The sequence below is a fragment of the Sebastes fasciatus genome, chromosome 2, assembly GCF_043250625.1.
Source record: "Sebastes fasciatus isolate fSebFas1 chromosome 2, fSebFas1.pri, whole genome shotgun sequence".
Taxonomy (NCBI): domain Eukaryota; kingdom Metazoa; phylum Chordata; class Actinopteri; order Perciformes; family Sebastidae; genus Sebastes; species Sebastes fasciatus.
In genome coordinates, this window is record NC_133796.1 from 17,995,091 (window position 1) to 18,014,230 (window position 19,140).

The 19,140-nt window shown below is 40.8% G+C and overlaps 1 protein-coding gene across 1 annotated transcript in view; it reads left to right on the plus strand.

The window, feature by feature from the left end:
- The window catches only part of ush2a (Usher syndrome 2A (autosomal recessive, mild)), a 230,542-nt gene that overhangs the window by 54,910 nt on the left and 156,492 nt on the right, over positions 1-19,140 (plus strand). Inside the window, exons 16-27 of the mRNA XM_074625260.1 lie at positions 1,222-1,505; positions 2,813-3,038; positions 3,369-3,506; positions 5,623-5,803; positions 8,720-8,883; positions 10,328-10,486; positions 10,606-10,834; positions 11,100-11,220; positions 11,390-11,537; positions 13,038-13,319; positions 15,254-15,429; positions 16,000-16,147. Coding sequence (XP_074481361.1) covers positions 1,222-1,505; positions 2,813-3,038; positions 3,369-3,506; positions 5,623-5,803; positions 8,720-8,883; positions 10,328-10,486; positions 10,606-10,834; positions 11,100-11,220; positions 11,390-11,537; positions 13,038-13,319; positions 15,254-15,429; positions 16,000-16,147 — 2,256 coding nt within the window. The remainder of the gene's footprint in view (positions 1-1,221; positions 1,506-2,812; positions 3,039-3,368; positions 3,507-5,622; positions 5,804-8,719; positions 8,884-10,327; positions 10,487-10,605; positions 10,835-11,099; positions 11,221-11,389; positions 11,538-13,037; positions 13,320-15,253; positions 15,430-15,999; positions 16,148-19,140) is intronic.

The window sequence follows — 19,140 nt, forward strand, 5'->3', positions numbered from 1 at the left end:
TGATCTATGGAGAGAAATACATTCATATCTATAAAATCATTAAAGTGGGCAGACCAGGGGAAATGCCAAGTGTCTGCCGCACACTGAGAGAGACACACAGACACGCACACACTTGTGCACTAACACAGATGTACAGATATGAATGTATGTGCACACACGCACATTTTCACCCACCCACATCCGAACACACGCTCCCTCGTAAACGGCTGTGGTGACTGCGCTGCCCCCAGGCATCCATTTAGGGACAGATTGCCTGTCATGGAATACGTATGGCATATTCAAATAAGCCCTGCTCGCTCACACTGCATATCATAGTTTAACTAGCCTTATAGCCTGGCACTGCTGCTGTAGCCATAAAACCTCCCACACTATGATCAGTTTTAGGGTTTGTTATTATACAATAATTATAAACAGAACCAAAATAATCTAAGAAATAATTTGCCCTCACAATGAATAAAATGCTCAGCTGATAAACCTGAATATAAGATAAATAAATGAAGAGCAATAACTGAAGTGAAACTATTAATCGGTTCATTTCACATTCTTTACTGCGTAGCTCCTTCTGGCATTGAAAAGGTTGAGATGTTAAATCTTTAAAGTATGGAAGGCCTTAAATGTTCAGACATAACTCGTTGATAATAAGCTGTTTTCTGAAATCGATTTTATTTTCTATGTTTTACAAAACAAAATCTTGTGAAAACGGCTAATAATGAATAATTCTAAAAAGATAATTTGGCAGCAAGCAGAAATAAATTGTTCTTCTTTAAGTACTTTAAAGTCACCTTTTCTTGTTTTTACACCACATGGTAATTCTGTATTATTTTTATATTCCTCAATCCATCTTTCCATCTCCTCTTTTTCTTTCCCTCCATCCTTTTCTTGTAGTTGCTTAATTTATTTATTTTCTCGCTCAGTGAAATTAAGTGTTTGGCCTTAGGTGAGTGATCCATCATATGTAGAGGGCCTGGCCCTAATGATGGCAGTTTTATACACTCACCCACCATTTCTCTCGCTCTCACTCACACACACTCATACACGCAAACACACACACGCCTGCAAACAGAGAGAGTCTAAGCGTTTGTGAACAAGCGAGCGTCAATTTACTTATTTTATTTCTGTTTCCTTTCTGGTTCTCTCAGCAGGTCCCACTCTGTCCTCTCCTCAACATTTCTATAAACGCCTTCTCTCTCTGTCTCTCTCTCTCTCGTGCTTTCTTTCCAGGTCTTTCTTGTGACCGCTGTGAGTTTGGTTATTGGAACCTGTCCCACCCAGACGGCTGCGTCCCATGCGACTGTGACCCCCTGGGTTCCCTCAGCCCGTTCTGTGAGCCTGAGGGGGGGCAGTGTGAGTGTAAGCCCGGGGTGGGGGGGCAGCGCTGTGATTCTTGTGGCGGGGGTTCGTATGGTTTAAGACTGGAGGGATCCTGTGCCCCCTGCAACTGCTCACAGGAAGGGACAGTACCTGGGACAGACTGTGATCCTCACACAGGACAGTGTGTGTGTAAGGCAAGTTAACAAGTATACATTTTCTTATGATATTTGTATTATTACTTACTATAAAGTCAACCATATGGGACTTTGCCATAATGGAAAAAGCAAAGACAACCTCAGTCCTCCAGATTGCAATGGCATTGGTCGCAACTGGCCAGTGAATAGCAGTCCAGCACACTAGAGCTCCTTTCCCACTGGACAAAAAAACCCACTAAGAACCTCTAATATCTGGCTTTTGTCTTCAGTGGGAAAGGTTGCAATCGGCATTCATTTCCTGGACTAATAACTTTGCATTAGTCAACAGGTATTTATCGGCCCCAGCTCCAATCGGCAGTGATGGAAACATGACAACCAGGTGGTCGACCTAACTTTCGCCCCTTTTCCGGTGCGATGCTATGTGACGCGCGTTGAAGAGAATATATAAAAAATAAAATCAACAGGGATATGAACAGTTATTATGATTTATTAATTTACAAAACATACAATTAATATGCTCTCCTAAAAGCCACCAGACTCCAGTCCAACAACAGTAATTCTACCTTGCTGATTGTCGTGAAACACACATCATTCAAACTCAACAGAAACTAAATAAAACTCATTAAAACTGTCTTTGTTAGTGTTTCCACTGTTCAATCACCAATCACCAACTCTGGTTTGAGAGTTGGAAAGAGAGTGTGAATAAGTAACAGATATAAAAAAAGATGTAACCACCGTTAACATTTTCACTGTTGACTAACCCTGCGTCCGGTGCTGGCCTGCGCGTCTATGACGTTGAACGTGACACAGCAGGGAAAAAAACAGAAAGGCCAGTGCAACGCAACGGCATTCTCGGAAAGGAGTAATGGGAAACTAATGGGAAAGGAGTCTACCGCCTATTATTAGCGTGTTCTCCCACCTGCATATATGCGGTAATTTTGATTCTAAACGTTTTACCAACAACAATTAAGTTTTAGTAACTGGAGTAAAAAAAGGTAGATGTAGTGGTACGCACACTACAGGTGGAAGTGGTTAGATGAAGCTTTTAACGTTTACTTTGAATCTAATCCTCGAGACCTCTCCTCTTGTGTCATTAAGTTTTTCTCACCCATGTCTTTTGAATTCATTCTTTATCATCTGAATTATCTACCACCATGTTTGATCCACACAGCTGCCTGACTTTGTAAATCCATGACTAACTCCATAAACAGGTTGTGTTAAAAACAGTCAGACTGTCAACTGACCAGTTTAATACCTTATTGGCAATTCTTGTCTAGGCCGCCTTGGGAGTCACTTATATATTTCTTTACTCTACATGCCTCTTTCTGTCCTCCTTTCTTTTTTAGGAACACGTGGAAAGCCGTCGCTGTGGCTCTTGTCGTCATGGTTACCACACCCTGGAGCAGCGAAACTCTCTGGGCTGTCTGCCGTGTGCGTGTGACATCCACGGCACTGTGCCGGAGGGTGTGTGCGATATGTGGACCGGACAATGCCCATGTAGAGAAGGGGTGGAGGGAGCACGGTGCACCAACTGTGCCCACAACTACTACAACAGGAGTTTACACCTCCAGAGTAAGAGAGCACAGAGCTGAAGCCAATGTTACATCCAAGTTTAGTTCCAGTCATTTAGTTGAGGCCGACACTGTTTACAAAATTGTTCGGAAACTTTAACAAATGACGTACACTATATAGTTTGACAAGTAGAGCCAACTGAGCTACAGCATAGTTACTGTAATTGAAATAAAATGGATGTTATGTAACTAATGTATTCTCTTTACCGCATGTACAGACTTTTGTCTGAGGAGATATTCTGTTGTTTTGTGTTGTTCTATAAGTAGTGACAGTTTGGGAGAAAAAGTTTAAATCTAATGTGCTTTCTGATGTTTTTTTGTGTCCTATCAGAGGGGTTGTCCCACGGCTGTGTACCATGTATCTGTGACCTCAGAGGGACGGTGACGGGGTCAGTATGTGACAGCACCACAGGGCAGTGTGTTTGTGTCCCTACACGCTATGGAAAGGACTGCAGTAGCTGCCGACCTGGTGAGTGTGTTTGGAATAATGGATGGATGATATATACTGTAGATCAACAAGAAGTTTAAGGAGTGACTGGATGAATAAATTAAGTTGATTGGTTATTGCCCAAAGGTCAGACTACCCAAAAATGGAAGAGAGTCTGAGGAAAATGGTGAAGAACAATGGCTGGTATGCCAAACTTTTAGTGTTTGTTCCTGTGTGTGTGTATGTGCGTGTGTGTGTGCCTTCTGCCAGATCTCCACTCAGTGATTGTCCTGTTTGTGCCAGGTCTAAACAACAGCGCCATAGAGGGGAAAGATTGCTTCTTTTCTCATCTCACTTTGATTTTTGTGTGTGCATTACCTCATGAATTTGTGTGCCTGTGTTGGTATGTGTGGTCTTATGGTCAAGAGGTAACAGATGTTGTATTGTGTCAGTTATGGAGAAGGACCAACAGCATAGTCAGGTTTACTGTAACACAAGTTGCAAAAGGATGTATTGATGGAAGGATGTTGAAAAGAGAAACAGAGGACACAAGATAGTCATCGTTTTCTCATAAATACCCTCAAAATCCAATAAAGGCAATATTCAGTACTGTTATGAGGTAACATAGATGTCCAACTTTGCCTTTTAAAATTTTTTTATTCCATTATTTCAATTAATTTGCCAAGCTCCATCCTCCTACAAATTGCCCGTCCTAGTTTCCTAAACTGCCAGTTCATGACATGATTTACATGCCATTGCGAATTCCTTGTAGAAGTGGCTAAATAGAATATCTAATTTGTTTATTAGCCGCTATTAGCGTTGAGGAAAATAAACTGAATTGATTTATACTTTAGAACCTGGAGTGCTTAATATAACCTCACACACACTTATTGGTTTTGTGTTAAATGTTATTACAAATAAATGGCAAACAACACCTGTAATGCTTATTTGGAAGGACATAAAATGGCTGTCTAAAAACTGTGCCAGACTGCTTCCAAAATCAGTCACTAAGGAATATCATATAGAAAGCTGTAGCACCGTATAATCAGATGTTGTCAGTTGTCAAAAGAGAGAACACATTAGACACTATTAAAAGTAGGCACCATGTATGATGGCTTGTTGTACTTTCAGCACACTACATATGAGATCATGTATTTTCACTGGAGAATAGTGAAATTGTGTAGAAAACACTCGGGCTGGACCCGAATATTTGACTATTCAGTTATTTGTTTGTTGGGAAGGTATGCGATTTTCAATTTTGGTATTCGGATATTTGTTTTTTTAACCCCTTGGGATTACAAACGCACATAAAACACACCAAACCTTTTGGAAAATGCTTTTTATTCAATAACAAATAAAGAATGAAAAAAATTAATGCCTTTTAATTAAACTGAAAGACACGTGTTGTAGCTCCATACTGTCCATCTCAGCAGAGAACGAAGATATGTCTGTCTGAGTCCTTCCCGAGTGATGTCACAGAGACAAGCCAAACCAGAGCCCTCGTCACCGTAGCTTATGATGGAGCGCAATCCATGCGGGGCTCGGGCCGAAAGGGTTAGGCTAAAGCCTCCACAGGCTGCATTACGCACAGGCTGGCAGCCGGGCACTGCCGGGCTCTGCGGTGCGTAACGCGCGGAGACAGTAGTCTCCAAACTCTGCAATTTTGGGGAAAGGGCTTGACTTGAGTTCTATACTGGCACACACAGAGGGATAAGGAGAGGAGACGCTGAGCGCGGACATAGACATGTATGCGCACCGTCCACACAAGGAGTAAAAACAGTTCTTGTGGACTTATAGTGACACGATTTTGTCCTAAAAAAGTGACGGAGAAGTCTCAGATTGTGTGACAGTGGAATTGTGTTGCTTTAATGACACGAGTCCGTGATGCCTACTAACTGAGAGGATAAAGATCCCATGCTCCCCCCCCCTACTGGCCGAAGCTTTGAATATTCGCTTTTAATTACTAGAAGCATAAAGCAAATGATGTTTTGAGTTGTGATTTCAGAAATCATCATCTGGATTTGATTTTAAAGGATGGAAGGAGGAAAAGAAAGAAGAAACTAAGACACAGACAATACACTTGTAGGCAGATTAATAAAGTGACAAACAAGCAATCAGATACATAATGTTTCTTTCTTTTCTGTTTGTCTCTGCCCAGGCTTCTACCTCTCTCCAGATCAGAGTATGTGTGCGGAGTGTGACTGCCATCCAATGGGAGCATCGCAGCGTGGTTGTGAGAGCCAGACCGGTCAGTGTGTGTGTGCCCATCCCTCAGTGGGAGGGCGACGCTGTGACCAGTGTCGAGACATGTTCTTTGGATTCAACCCTGGCCTGGGCAGGTAACTCACATAAAGTCAGTCACACACACACACAGATGAACACCATATCTGCAGGTTGTACATCCTGTAAAGCTTTTATCCATTAATTGCACCACCTGCACACACACAAACACTCAAGCAGCTCCACCTATGAGCACACACACCAGCAGGTGCAGTCTCTGTAAGGACAGTTTACAGATTAGTTGGCAGACATATGACTTACATGAGTTAAGAGCTGCTTTGACCTTTACCGCTCATGTCTCTACCTGCAGGCTATCTCACACACACAGCGCCACACACACAACTTAAAACACGCATACACAAATGTAACTGTACACGTTACGTCATGTGCAATACTGGTACGCACACACGTACCGTTCCTCTCAACAGGGTGTCGTAGCAGATAGATGATCCACAGACTGTTTGACTAGTGGTCCAGTGTGTGTGTGTGTGTTAGCTGACCTTGCCTGATAGCTGTATTCCCCTGTGTTCAGGCTGTGGCTGAGATCTCCTCACAGCAGAGAGGGATGGAACGATGGAAGGAGGGAGAAAAAACAAGAGATTGATAAAGAGTTTACTTTACAAAGAGATTAAGGAAGGAAGCACTGGGAAGAAAAGAAATGGAATAATTAGAATATGAGAGAATAAAATAGGGATGGGGGATAGGGCTGTCACAATATCACATTTTCACTGCACAATTATCGTGGCCAAATGAATGGAAAATTTGAAGAAAAAAAAAGTTTGCTATCAGTCAAATTAATATTTATCTTATTGTGCATTTTGTCTCTTTTTTGGCTGATAAACTGCACTCAAAATACGAGTGTAGTGAGGTGGAGACAGAATCTGTTACCGATCTTTACGTGGGAAGATAGTTACAGCAATAAAAGAAAGATGGGAAAATATGGTCAGAGACACAGATCTTGTAAAAGGCACGCATTAACGAAGCCTTTGCCGGACTTATTGATTGTACCAGTGTGGCGAGATGGTACCTCTCTTCCTTGTTTGATTTATGCTTATCGCTCGTGAGTGTCTGCACGGCCAAAGTGACGTCACACCATCAGCACAAATCCAAATTTGTCTAACTACGCGGACGCGGACGGGCATTGAAAATGGAGAAATTTGAGGAGCTTTGACAATGTCTGTTTGTCGCAAGAAAAAAAATCTGTAGTATAAAAGATTCAAACGCTTCTTTGTCACGATTCCACGTCAGCTCATGTCCATGCACACGTCCTTGCGGAAAGTATAACAGAAGCTTTTCTCTCTCTCTCTCTCTCTCTCTCTCTCTCTCTCTCTCTCTCTCTCTCTTTCTCTTTCTTCTTTTCTTCACTTTTTCCTGTCTTATTTTCTTTCATTGTGCTGGACAAATGACAAATAAAGTCTTAGGTTATTACTGCTCAATGCTTTTCTCGTGCCCAGAGTCGCTCCATAATAAGGATTTCTTCATCTAAATATCATCAAGTAATTTATCCTCCCCCTTCAATCAATAGGCTTTACACAAATGAATTTACACACACACACACAAATTGATGTGTGAGCGCTTGGCTGATGTTGTAGTCCTGTGTCTCTGTGTGTCTCCATGGAGAACCGGGTCAGAGAAATGCTGACCGCTGTTAACTTCATCACAGGGAAATATGATGGTAATTCTGCCTGGGGGGATTAGATATTGGCACATGCACACATTCACTTACACACATGATTTTATTACAAGGGATTACATATGTAATATTATAATACTCTGAAACCTACAATAACATACAATGTGTCGTATTGGGACCTAAACATCTTTAAAAGTAATTTTAAAAGTTATCACATGACACATTATCATTGTGACAATTTTATGTTAATTTGCACACAATTCCCTGCATGTCGCTGTCAAATGCTTGTGTGTATTAGTATGCTAAATCTCACTAAATACACACAAATTACTCTCTCTCTCCATTTCATACACATACTGATACTTTGAGGCTGATGAAAAAGGAGAGAATTGGTGTGATGTTGGTGTTTTTCTGTCTCCTTGGGAATGGAGTGAAGGTCGAGTCACTATGGCATTTGTGTGCATGTGTGTATTTGCACCAGTGTGTTTTTGAGACTGTGTGTGTGTGTTTGAGCACCAGTTGACAGGACAAATTTGCGGCTCGTTAAGAGGCTGTGGCTTTTCACACAGCAATAAAGGAGGTGTAGCGGTGTGTGTGAGAGAGAGAGAGAGACCGAGCATGTGAGTAGAGTATGTGTAAGAAAGAAAAACACACATGGATTGTGTGTGTGTGTGTGTGTGTGACAGTAATAGGGTTTATATAGTGTTACTCTCTATGTCAGTGTAGTGTGTATGTGAGTGTGAGCCAAACATCTTCCAACAAGCACATGTGACCGTGTGTGTGTTTGTGTGTGCATATGACTGTGTGGAAAGGTGTGAGGTGGCTGGCCGGATGATCACCCGCTGCCCAGCCCCAGTGAGGGTAACACCACACCGGTGACCCAGACACATACACCGTCAGACACACACACACACACACACACACACACACACACACGCACAGACACACATACAGATTTTGACAACTCTAAGGGGGAATGCATTTTCTGTGAAGTTAGTTTCACAGTTAGGGGATGATGGTGGGTGGGATAGGGGATAGTGAGGGTCTCCCTCACAGTGTTAAGGTGAAGACCCAACACCTTTCAGACACACATACCACAAGTTATATTTGAACACTTAATGCACACTAATGCAGATACATTTCAAAATCTTCCTCTATTTTTGGCGTACCAACCATATACGCTATTCAAAAGGTACAGTTTCTTAATTAACAAGGGTCTGGTAATGATTTTAAGTGTTTTGATGTTGTTTTCAACCAGCTAGGTGTAAACACAAATGAAATTGTGGACTGTGCAAAATGTCTTAATGATTTTCTTTTCTTTTTTTTTTCTTTGCTTGACCAGATGCCAGCCTTGTGCATGTGACCCAGCGGGCAGTGCCAATGGTTCATGTCATCCAGACTCAGGGGTGTGCGTGTGTAAGCTGCTGGTAACTGGAGACAAGTGTGATCGATGTCAACCTGAGGCGAGTCATTTCGACCCTGAGAGCCACTTTGGCTGCAGCAAAGGTCTGTTTTACATGCTAACACACACACACACACACACACACACACACACACACACACAAGTGCAAAACCACACACCGACTTAATGACTAGTCAAGTACTAGTACATTTACAAAAACAACTGCAGTTGAACATGTACATAATATAAATGAATACAAAGCAAACAACAATAAGAACAGAGTAAACCAATGAACATAATGTGGACAAAATAGCAGTATAATTGTTGCAGCACAACAGAAGATAAAGTTAAAGGCAGGGTTGACGATGTTCTCCAGTATACACTATTTGTTATCTTGGTTGAAATGGTCTTTACACCCCGACAGCGATCCATTACTTATGAGCTCTGAAAAAGGACCGGAAAAGAGCCGTGATCTGTAGCTGCTGTAATCCTGTAAAAACGTCTACCAATCACTGCCTCGCGGTCCGCTTGGAAAGAACCAATCAGATGCCTTCCTGCTCGTACTCTACCCTTGGCATGCACCAGCCTGACCTCAAAGCGCGTTGCCGCCGCAAGTTTACTGGAGAATGGAAGAGAAAACTCAGCCAAAAGTAGCACTGCCACCGTGACATGTCATGAGGTTGCGTTGTTGAGTTGAGGTCCTCTCTCCGCTCTGTGTCTGTGAAATAGTTACAATGCAGCGGTGCTCGTGCATGTGTGTGGGGGGCGTTGCCTTGGAAGGAGCCCCGAGGGGAGGGGGTGGGTTTAGATGGCGCTCCTGAGGCTATGCTACTTTTAAATTATGATAGCTTTCCAACATCGTCGACCCTATCTTTAATCAAACACCAGCAAGAAGAGGTGAGTCTTCAGCAGCGACTTAAATGATTCTATGGTCTGAGCTGTTTTAATATGAAAAGGTAAGCTGTTCCAAAGATTAGCAGCAGCCACCGCAAAGGCTCTGTCGCCACTGTTTTTGAGTGTAGTTTTGGGGACATCCAGGAGGATCTGATTGGCCGACCTTAGTGCTCTGGAGTATGAAAATGCAATAGTTCTGCTAGACGAGGTGGTGCCAGCCCATTTCAAACTTTAAAAAACAAGCAATAAAATCTTAAAATCAATCTGGAAACAGATAGGAAGCCAGTGGAGGGAGGCCAAAACTGGTGATATGTGATCACATTTTCTTTTTCTAGCTGTTTCCCCCTGTTTCCAGTCTTTGTGCTAAGTTAGTACAGGCTACAGCTGCTGGCTGCAGCTTCTTATTTATCGTACACACATGAGTGGTATCAATCCTCTCATCTAACTCTCGGCAAGAAAGCAAATAAGTGTATTGTTGAACTATTCCTTAAAGCATCAGCAAAGATTCAGGGGGCTTGCTTACTTATTGCTGACACTAGTAACACATTTACAGGGACAAATGGTTTATGTTGCTTTTGTGTAGAATTACATCATTTAATCTGTTTAGTCTATATTTGTCACTGTTTATCTCTTTCACTATTTCTGTCTGTGCAGCACCCTCCCAGCAACCTGCACCAGTAGGTTTTGCTCTCAGTTATTCTTCCATTCGTCTCTCTTGGCATCCGCCTGACTCCCCAAACTCAAACAGACTCAACTACAGACTCATCAGGGATGGACAGTCAGTGCATAGCATCCAAAGTCACTATCCCTTCAGTAAGTATCCACACTGGTTTTCAATCAACTTTAATCTCCTTACTATTTTAAATACACATGAAACAAACGTTGTTTTCCAAACTAATTTCCCATCTTCCTTCTTCCCTCTCTTCTTTCAGGCCCTGAATCATTTGAAGACGCTGGTTTGTTTCCTTACACCAACTACTCTTACTGGCTAATAACAGCTAATGTGGCCGGTGCGACAACAAGTGCATCAGCCTCATACCAAACTTTAGGTGCACCGCCGGAAGCAGAAGAGCTCCATTTAAACCTTGTAGGCCGACCCGGTCCAACCACCGCTAGCTTTAACTGGAGCACGCCACGAAATGACACGGGCCCAGTGGAAAGGTTAGTAAGGAGAGAAAGGAGGTGAAGGTTTAGAGGCAGAGCACCCTGGACTGAAGTCAAAATTCAGATTCACATGCACTCCAACTTGTGGGTCTTCAAAGTGAGAAACAATTTTCAGTTGCTCTGCCTATAGACTATGTTGTGGTTCTGACTGCCATCTCTAACTGACACACATTACAAAACCATGTGACCTTGTGGTGTGTTAGGGAGAGATGGAAAAATTAAGAAAAGAGGAATTGATTATCGTAATTTTTCTCTCCCTCAGGTTTGTCTTATCCTCTACGCAGTCTAGAGGAGCAGAGCCTGTCATTCACTACACAGGCTTATCTACAGAGGCTGTGGCAAGTGGTCTAAAGCCCTTTACCCAGTACACGGCAACACTGGAGGTAGGTGGGGCAAATAGCTCTCATTTCCAATAAAAAAAATATAGATATGTGAAGCAACTGTACCCTCAAAAGGATATTGCAAGTATGCTTGAGCCACCACAACCGATGCACATTGTCAGCATGTACAGCCTAGAAAATGAAAATGACAATACTCTAACCTTGTCTACAGGCGTGCTCTTCTGGGGGGTGCACTTCTACCCCACCACTGTCTCTTCTGACAGCCTCCGGCCCCCCACAAAACCAATCCCCACCCAGCGTCACTGCTACAGGACCTCATACACTGCAAGCTTCCTGGGAGCCCTCCAGTCAGCCAAATGGTAGGACCCCAAACATACATGCACAAACACAAACTGTACACACATCACACATTCATACAATTAAAAATGCACATGTATATGTGTTTATTAGAAGTATATTACAATTACACAACACAACAAATATATACATTATTAATGTCCATGCCAGAATGAATAACACACTAGGGAAATCACAGACACACACACATTTTAAATAACATGAAACACTTGCCTAGTTGCATGGCTTTGAGGCTTGTGTCACTGAAGAAGTATGAGAAGCAACTAATACCACTACACACACACACACACACACATACAGGAAGACGCACTGAACTGGAACTGCCTTTGGTAAATCCAGAGAGCTTTGTAATGGCTCTAAGGCTCAGTGTCATACAAAGCCCTGTAACCTGGGTTTCTCTGTGTTTGTGTCTCGTTTTTTTCTCTCTCTGTTAATCTTTTCCCCTCCCAGTGTCATACTACGCCTTGTTACATGGATGTCTCTGTGTCTCCTTCCTTCATTCCCTCTGTCATCAGTTCATTGGTTGATATAGCTCTCAACTTTTTTGATCTGGGTTTGTTCCTTGACTTGGCGAGCCCTGTCATTTTTCCTGAATCAGCTGAGGTAGTCTCAACAAGAAACAAGGTTCATTCTAGCGATTTGGAAAACTTAAGGTTGAATGATGATTTTGATGCATGTGGTTTTATGTAACAATATAGAGAAACTGATGAAGAGATTGACTGGAAGAGATCAATTTTGAATGCAGCACAAAAGTGCATCTGCCAACACCAGTTTTTGTTTTTCCTGCTTAAATGGGAGTATGTACAAACGCAGTGTTTGCCTGGTTGGCATTATTACCTTCTCAATTCTGAATTGCAAATGTGGAGTCTCTCCACAGTAGTGCGTTTGTATTTTTGTTTATGTCATCTGCCCTCAGCTTTTCACCACTACCTTTTCTTGACTTTTCTCCACGTTGCTTTGGCTTACTATAAATAGATTTTTTTTCATTTTAATATTCTCAGACATCAAAGATGAAAAAAATCACTACTGCTTTACTTGCTCTATATACCTTTATCAGTGGTTGCTGATGTTTATTCAATCTTGTGAAGGGCTCATTCCACGGGTGTAATATGGTCTGTATAAAATGCAAGAGCTAAACAGGACTAGCCAGGACTTAGTCATTTTATAGCCAGTTTTCTACTAAAGGGCCTAACACTGGCCAGAGCTTTCTCATTATTTGTGGTGTTCGATTTTCCTCAAAACAACATTATTGTGTTAAAGAAAATTATAGCATCCTGTTGCCAATAGGGGTGAGTATTAGCAGGGCTGCAGTTTCTAATACACACTTGATGCTTTGACTCTTTTATCATAAACAGGCAAATTGGCACTCTGTAGCTGCAACTGTTGCTTCCCTTATTTGATTTCAGAAATAACTGTTTAGCATTTACCTTTGTTGTAATCATCAGTACTAATCTTTTGCATACCGTCTTTCTTTTTTTTTTGCTATTTTGCTTTCTGTCCAGGTGTTATCACAAGGTATGAGGTTTTTCTACGCGGGCCAATGGAATCACAGAACATTTCAAGTCCTGCTGTTGAGAAGCGAGTGTTCATCAGCGCTGGTTGGCTGGATCCAAGCGTTTCCCAAGAAGCACAGCTAACCAATAGGAGCACAGTCTCACCCCCTGAGAACAGTACCATCGTAGGAGGTCTGCAGGCGTTTTCCACCTATCAGATGAGAGTCGTGAGCATCAATGTTGCAGGAAGTGTCACATCAGGGTGGACCACAGCACGCACCATGGAGGGAGGTTCGTAGAGATCATGATCATGGTTCCAACTAGTGGGCAACTGTAGGGTCTGAAAAGTGAAGCCAATGCAGAACTGCCTTAAACATGATTTAGTTCTAGTAGCCAGCAGGGGGCGACTCCTGGTTGCAAAAAGAAGTCTGATTGTATAGAAGTCTATGAGAAAATGACCCTACTTCTCACTTGATTTCTACCTCAGTAAACATGAGTTTATGGTCTCAATCGCTAGTTTCAAGTCTTCCTCAATTCAGCATGCTGTTCATTTAGTAAATTATGGTCCCATAAAGAGTCAAATAAACCATAAAGCATGGTATGCTTTAGGGCGTGGCTACCTTGTGATTGACAGGTCGCTACCACGACGTTGTCCGTGTTTTTGTCTTAGAACTTTAATCCTTTGACAGTGTGTTTTCAGTTCATGAAACTTAGTTATAACCTTTTTGGTCGCCTAAAATGTCTTATTCAGAGTTCGGTTATAATCAGCTCCACCCTCTCGTGTCACTTCTGGTTGCAAATAACCAAGATGGCAACGGCCAAAAACCAAGTTGGAGGCGGCCAAATTGCCAATCTCAAGGTTTCTCCATACAGTAGATAATGAATCATTTCTTATTCCCTTTGAGTGTTGTTAAATGATAGACTCTGCCAATTGGCTACAACCATGGCTGAATGGTGAGGCCAATGTGGATTTTTTTTGTGGATTGTTTTTTAATACAAGCTGTGGCCTAAATTTGACTTCCTCTAATATGAATCTGGTCTTGTTGCTCCTCGGTAGTAAGGTAGGTTGTTAGGTAGATGAATCAGAAAGATTAGAAAATGGGTGTTGCTGTATTAGATTTGATTGCTTTGTTGCTCTGGATTAAAATGTTCAGATGCAATGTCTTGTGAATGCTGTGGCTTTGACCTTTCCTCAAGCAGAAGAATGCAGCATAAATTGTGGGCAAAAATATTTAAATGATGACAGAAATCAGAGATCTGAGTACTGTAATCAAGTGATGTTTTGGTCAAAATCTGTCCACCAGATGCTGATGGATGTAATAAAAAAATTAATTGTATTAAATTAAAAAACACAGGCATTTGTCAAAAGGAATGTAGAGAAAGGAAGGAAGGAGGGAGGAAATAAAAACCGCGTGTGGGGGAGGGGAAACTCATTAAGGTATTTGAATTTCAAATAGATGATATGGCTCATTAGGACTAAACGATTGCCTCCAACATCACTCTAAGCTATGTGTCTGGATAACAAGCATATGATAACACCATTTTAAATGTGGAGTGTGTGTCAGTGTTTGTGCACGTGCGTGCGCTGTGTTAGAGAGAAAGAATATGACTGTGGTGATGTCTACCATGAATCACATTTCACAGCATATTTCACAGCTAGATGCCATCAACAGTAGAATAAAAGATTCCTTCTCTCTAATCTGTCATGTAATAGTGGCTATCACAACCGTAGAATTATAGAATACTTAAATCCATTAAATCCACATAATATCCACTAAGTCTCGATTTTGAATGTATGTCTTTGTGTCTAAATTAGTATTTTATTTTTTATTAACTCAATAAAATGGTTCATTTGTAATGTATTAGGTGGCTGTCAACGGAAAATTTAACTAAAAATATTAAGAAATCAACAACAGAATTAAGTAATCTGAAACTTTACATTTTAGAGATTAACAACGTCAGGTTTTAGTGTCAGGTACATATTATCTAAGAGAAAATGCATCTTTTTAGACTATTTTTCACTGGTTTTCAACAGTCAAAAAATCTTTGTAGAAACTAATCTAAATACTTAAATTAGATTAGATATTAATTTGAGTCATATTCTCCGTTTCTCAGTTCGTACCAAATATGCATAAATGGTTTGTTAGTGATTAGTTCATCATTATTGAATGTGTAAATATGGTGTATGATGTGTATGTTTTATACATGTATGGCTATGTTTCCAGTCCCAGAGTTGATGGCTCCTCCAGAAGTGTCTGCACAGTCATCCACCAGTCTCAAAGTTGCATGGAGCTCTGCTGAGGGTCAAGGAATCATCGCCAGAGGACAAGTCACAGAATATCGGGTCAATCTGCTCACTGAACAGACCAACAATCCCTACGCTCCTCCGGTTATTAGTCAGGTAAGATGTACACACACTCTATCCCTTGCACATAATGAGCAGGACAACTATAAAACTTTAAAACTTTCAGTTGAAGGAAAATTGCGGCAATGGCTAAAAGTCAAGGTAAAAATGCTTTACATATAGTTTTGGTAAATGCTGTTGGATTAGCTCAGCCTCCGTACAACTGATGTTTCACCATGCTTTTCTTGTGTAGAAAAAATTCACACCTGTAGCTGCAGTAAAGTTTTGGAAGCAGAAAATGAATTAATATGTAATTGACCCAAACACTTAAACTGGCCAGATAATGTAATGAATTGTGATTTGCTATGTCAGGCACTCGAAATCACTGATATCCTACCAGATTATGTTTAATTAAACGTGGTTGTCTGATGGTCACATTTATTACACAATTAATCGTGCAGCTGAAGAGTATGGGTTGTCAGGTCATGTGAACAGCAACTACACCATCAGAGTGTGTGTGTACGAAGTTAAAGTGGTCACTGTGTATAACTCTGTTTTTTTGCTTCTGTTTCTCTCCTCTTTTCTTCCAAATTAAGTTTTAATTCCCTCTTTGTCTCCCTTTTTCAGGTCTTACACAGGGCGGGACCATCGTCACAGCCTGTTTATTTAGTGAATGGACTGAAGCCTTACCATGTGTACAACTTCACTGTTACACTCTGCACAAAGACAGGTTGCATTTCCAGTCTGCCAAGCACAGGACGGACCCTACCAGCAGGTAAAACAAAAAGATACGCACACAAACAGACAAACAGAAGCACACGTACATACGGCTTCAAAACAGTAATCAGCTTTGTAGAAAAACAAGTTTGAAAATAGGGAAATGCTGATAGTGCCAATATATTCAGTTACGTACTACGTGCATTATTGAATCATTAAAGTGTGCGGTATTCCCTTCACAACAACTGAAACACAGGCCTCTGACAGATGCACACGGGCATCCAAAAGCACACAGTCAGTCATCGGGTACTTGAGTGGCGACAGCATTGGTCGCGTTAACCAGAGGGGATATTCATGGCGCGCGGCAGTAAAAACAATTTACTGTTAATTACAAGGAGAAAAATGTGGCGTAGCACACACTTCCTGCTGGCCATGAATCAAACACACACAGAGTTACAGAAACCCACACACAGTGTCTCTCTCGCTCTTGTAGATTTATAACCAGAATGGAAGTAGAATGAATTAGCTGTGTTTAATAACTCAGGCACAAATCTATGGGCCTGAGATGAGCACTAATTGATCAGTGCGGGATGACACACACACACACACACACACACACACACACACACACACACACACACACACACACACACACACACACACACACACTTGCAGATTTTTTATTCAGTGTCTTTATCTGACAGTTTTTCTCTGACAGTCTGTTGCTTTCTCACTTTTTCACTCAATCCATCCTTCACTTCTATCTCTACCTGCTTTCACTTAAACACAAAATAGCACATGGCAGCAGGGAAACATGAATCAATCTGCAATATACATATTGCACACACACACACACACACAAACACACACAAACACACACACACCTGACCCTCCAACACACTTTTCCATCTGTTCACTTGTGCTCTCTACTCTTGCGGCTCATTTTATGTCTTTTTCCGTTTTGTTTTTGTTTTGTTTATCCCTTTAGGTATATAGACAATGGGTGCGCTTAGTGGTTGTGAAAAAAAAAAAACTTTCATCTATAAATACTTGCTCAGGGATTTGAGCTTTTGAACGTACTCTAAACAGCTACATCTGTTGACATAGCGAATATTTTCATTTCACACCATTCTCAAAAAGTCCTTCCTTGTGTTTATTGTGATGAATGATACCTCGTATTGTAATCGGTGGACTTTTTAAATGTATTTTTAATGGCTACATCTGTTGACACAGCGACAATGTTTATTTCAAGTGATTCCAAAGACTTCTCTTGACTGTAATACAGTACAATACAATATGGCTTATTGTACCCAGTTGACTCTTTGAATGTATTTTTAACAGCCACATCTGTTGCCACCATTTTGTTTCATCCAACGCCAAAGATGTCCCTTGTTTCAACTATAAGAAATGATAATGGCATATGCCGTTTAGCAGATTTATTTTTAAATCTGCATAGCATGCGCTACTTCATTGGGTGTTGAGCTTCTGTTGTAGCTCCACACCTCATATCGCTTTTCCTCATTCAGTTTAACATCGTCTCGAGAGTTCACAGAAAATATTTAATAATAACTTTTATAGCATAATCTAAGATATCAGGAGGTACATACCCCGTTAGTATATTAAAACTGTTTTTCTTCTGTATCCTAACATAGGGAACAGATGAGCTGTAATCATGAGATAAAAGAAAATTCCGAAAAGCCGTTGCCTTCTTTTTATTTTATTATATTTTTTAACCATTAACATACAGTATATGTGCTGTTCTAGGACATTTGTACATTTCTATACAATTTATGTACATATTAATACCACACAAGTCTTTGCATGCTCTTGTCAATTTTCTACAGTTATTTAAGTTTCAGACAACCATATTATAAACCATACTACAGTTTTTGTTAATGTTTTTGTTTTTTTGTGGATTTCCGCTTTTACAGACAGAGACAGACAGAATTTGCCTGGTCATATTCGCAGTAAACTGTACATATTTCATTTGATTTTAATTTAAGTGATGGGGCTAGGTACGCGTCCTGTGTCTCTGACGCAATAAAATCAGAAAGGACGCGCCATATTTTCCACTGATAATCGTGTGTTTGTGTGTGACACATAACACAAGACAACTTTACCACTAATTTCTTTGCTGCTTCAATCGCCAACAGCTGATCTGATCTCAGCACATCCACTGTCACTTTCTCTGTGTTGCTCAACCACACACTCGCTACGCACATTGCGCTGCTCTTATACCAACGACGTAATATGTAAACGTGGATTGAACTTAAACCTGGCCTTGGACATTTTCACACAGTAGTAGCCTACTGCGAGCATCAAAGCTTGCACGTGACATTTTACACGTTGTTTTCTTCATCTACTCTTGTTCGTGTTTAGATTCTCAATCATAGCGGGAGACACTAAATGCGCTTGCTGCAAGATATTTGTGTCATTTTATTTTATCACCAGACTTTCAGAAGACAGCTTTTTACTAGTCTTCAAGTCAAGTCAAGTTTCAGTTTCAAGTTAATACTGTAGTTTCTGACTCAATTCATTTTCTCATTATATCACTTTTGATTTATATAGGCTAATGTTTTATAAATAAAGTTTTGGGATTTTGTTTGTTTAATTTTCAACATACATGAATATGAACATAATTATAACCATATAACATCAAACACAAGTTTAACACTACAATTTGTAAAAAAGCACAAATTTTATTGGAGACCCACTCAATTGACCACCTGTGAGTCCTGAGGACTCATTACATTGGAAACATATCAACATCACTGTAGTTTAGTTTTATTTGTCAATTTTTACGGCATCTGAATCAGACGTTTAAACTCCCTGTAAAACCAAAATCAACCCTGCTTTCCTCTGTGCTAAGCCAAATAGAAACCCAAATCCCATTATTCTGTTTACCCATTCTTACCCTGCAGAGAAAAATCCAAACAAATCTTCGTCCTAGTACAAAAAATAAAAAGTTACGATTTATTTTGCGACAGTTGCTTACCCTAGTATTTCCTCAAAAGAAATCTATATTGTTGATGTAAAATTCACAGAGCTGCC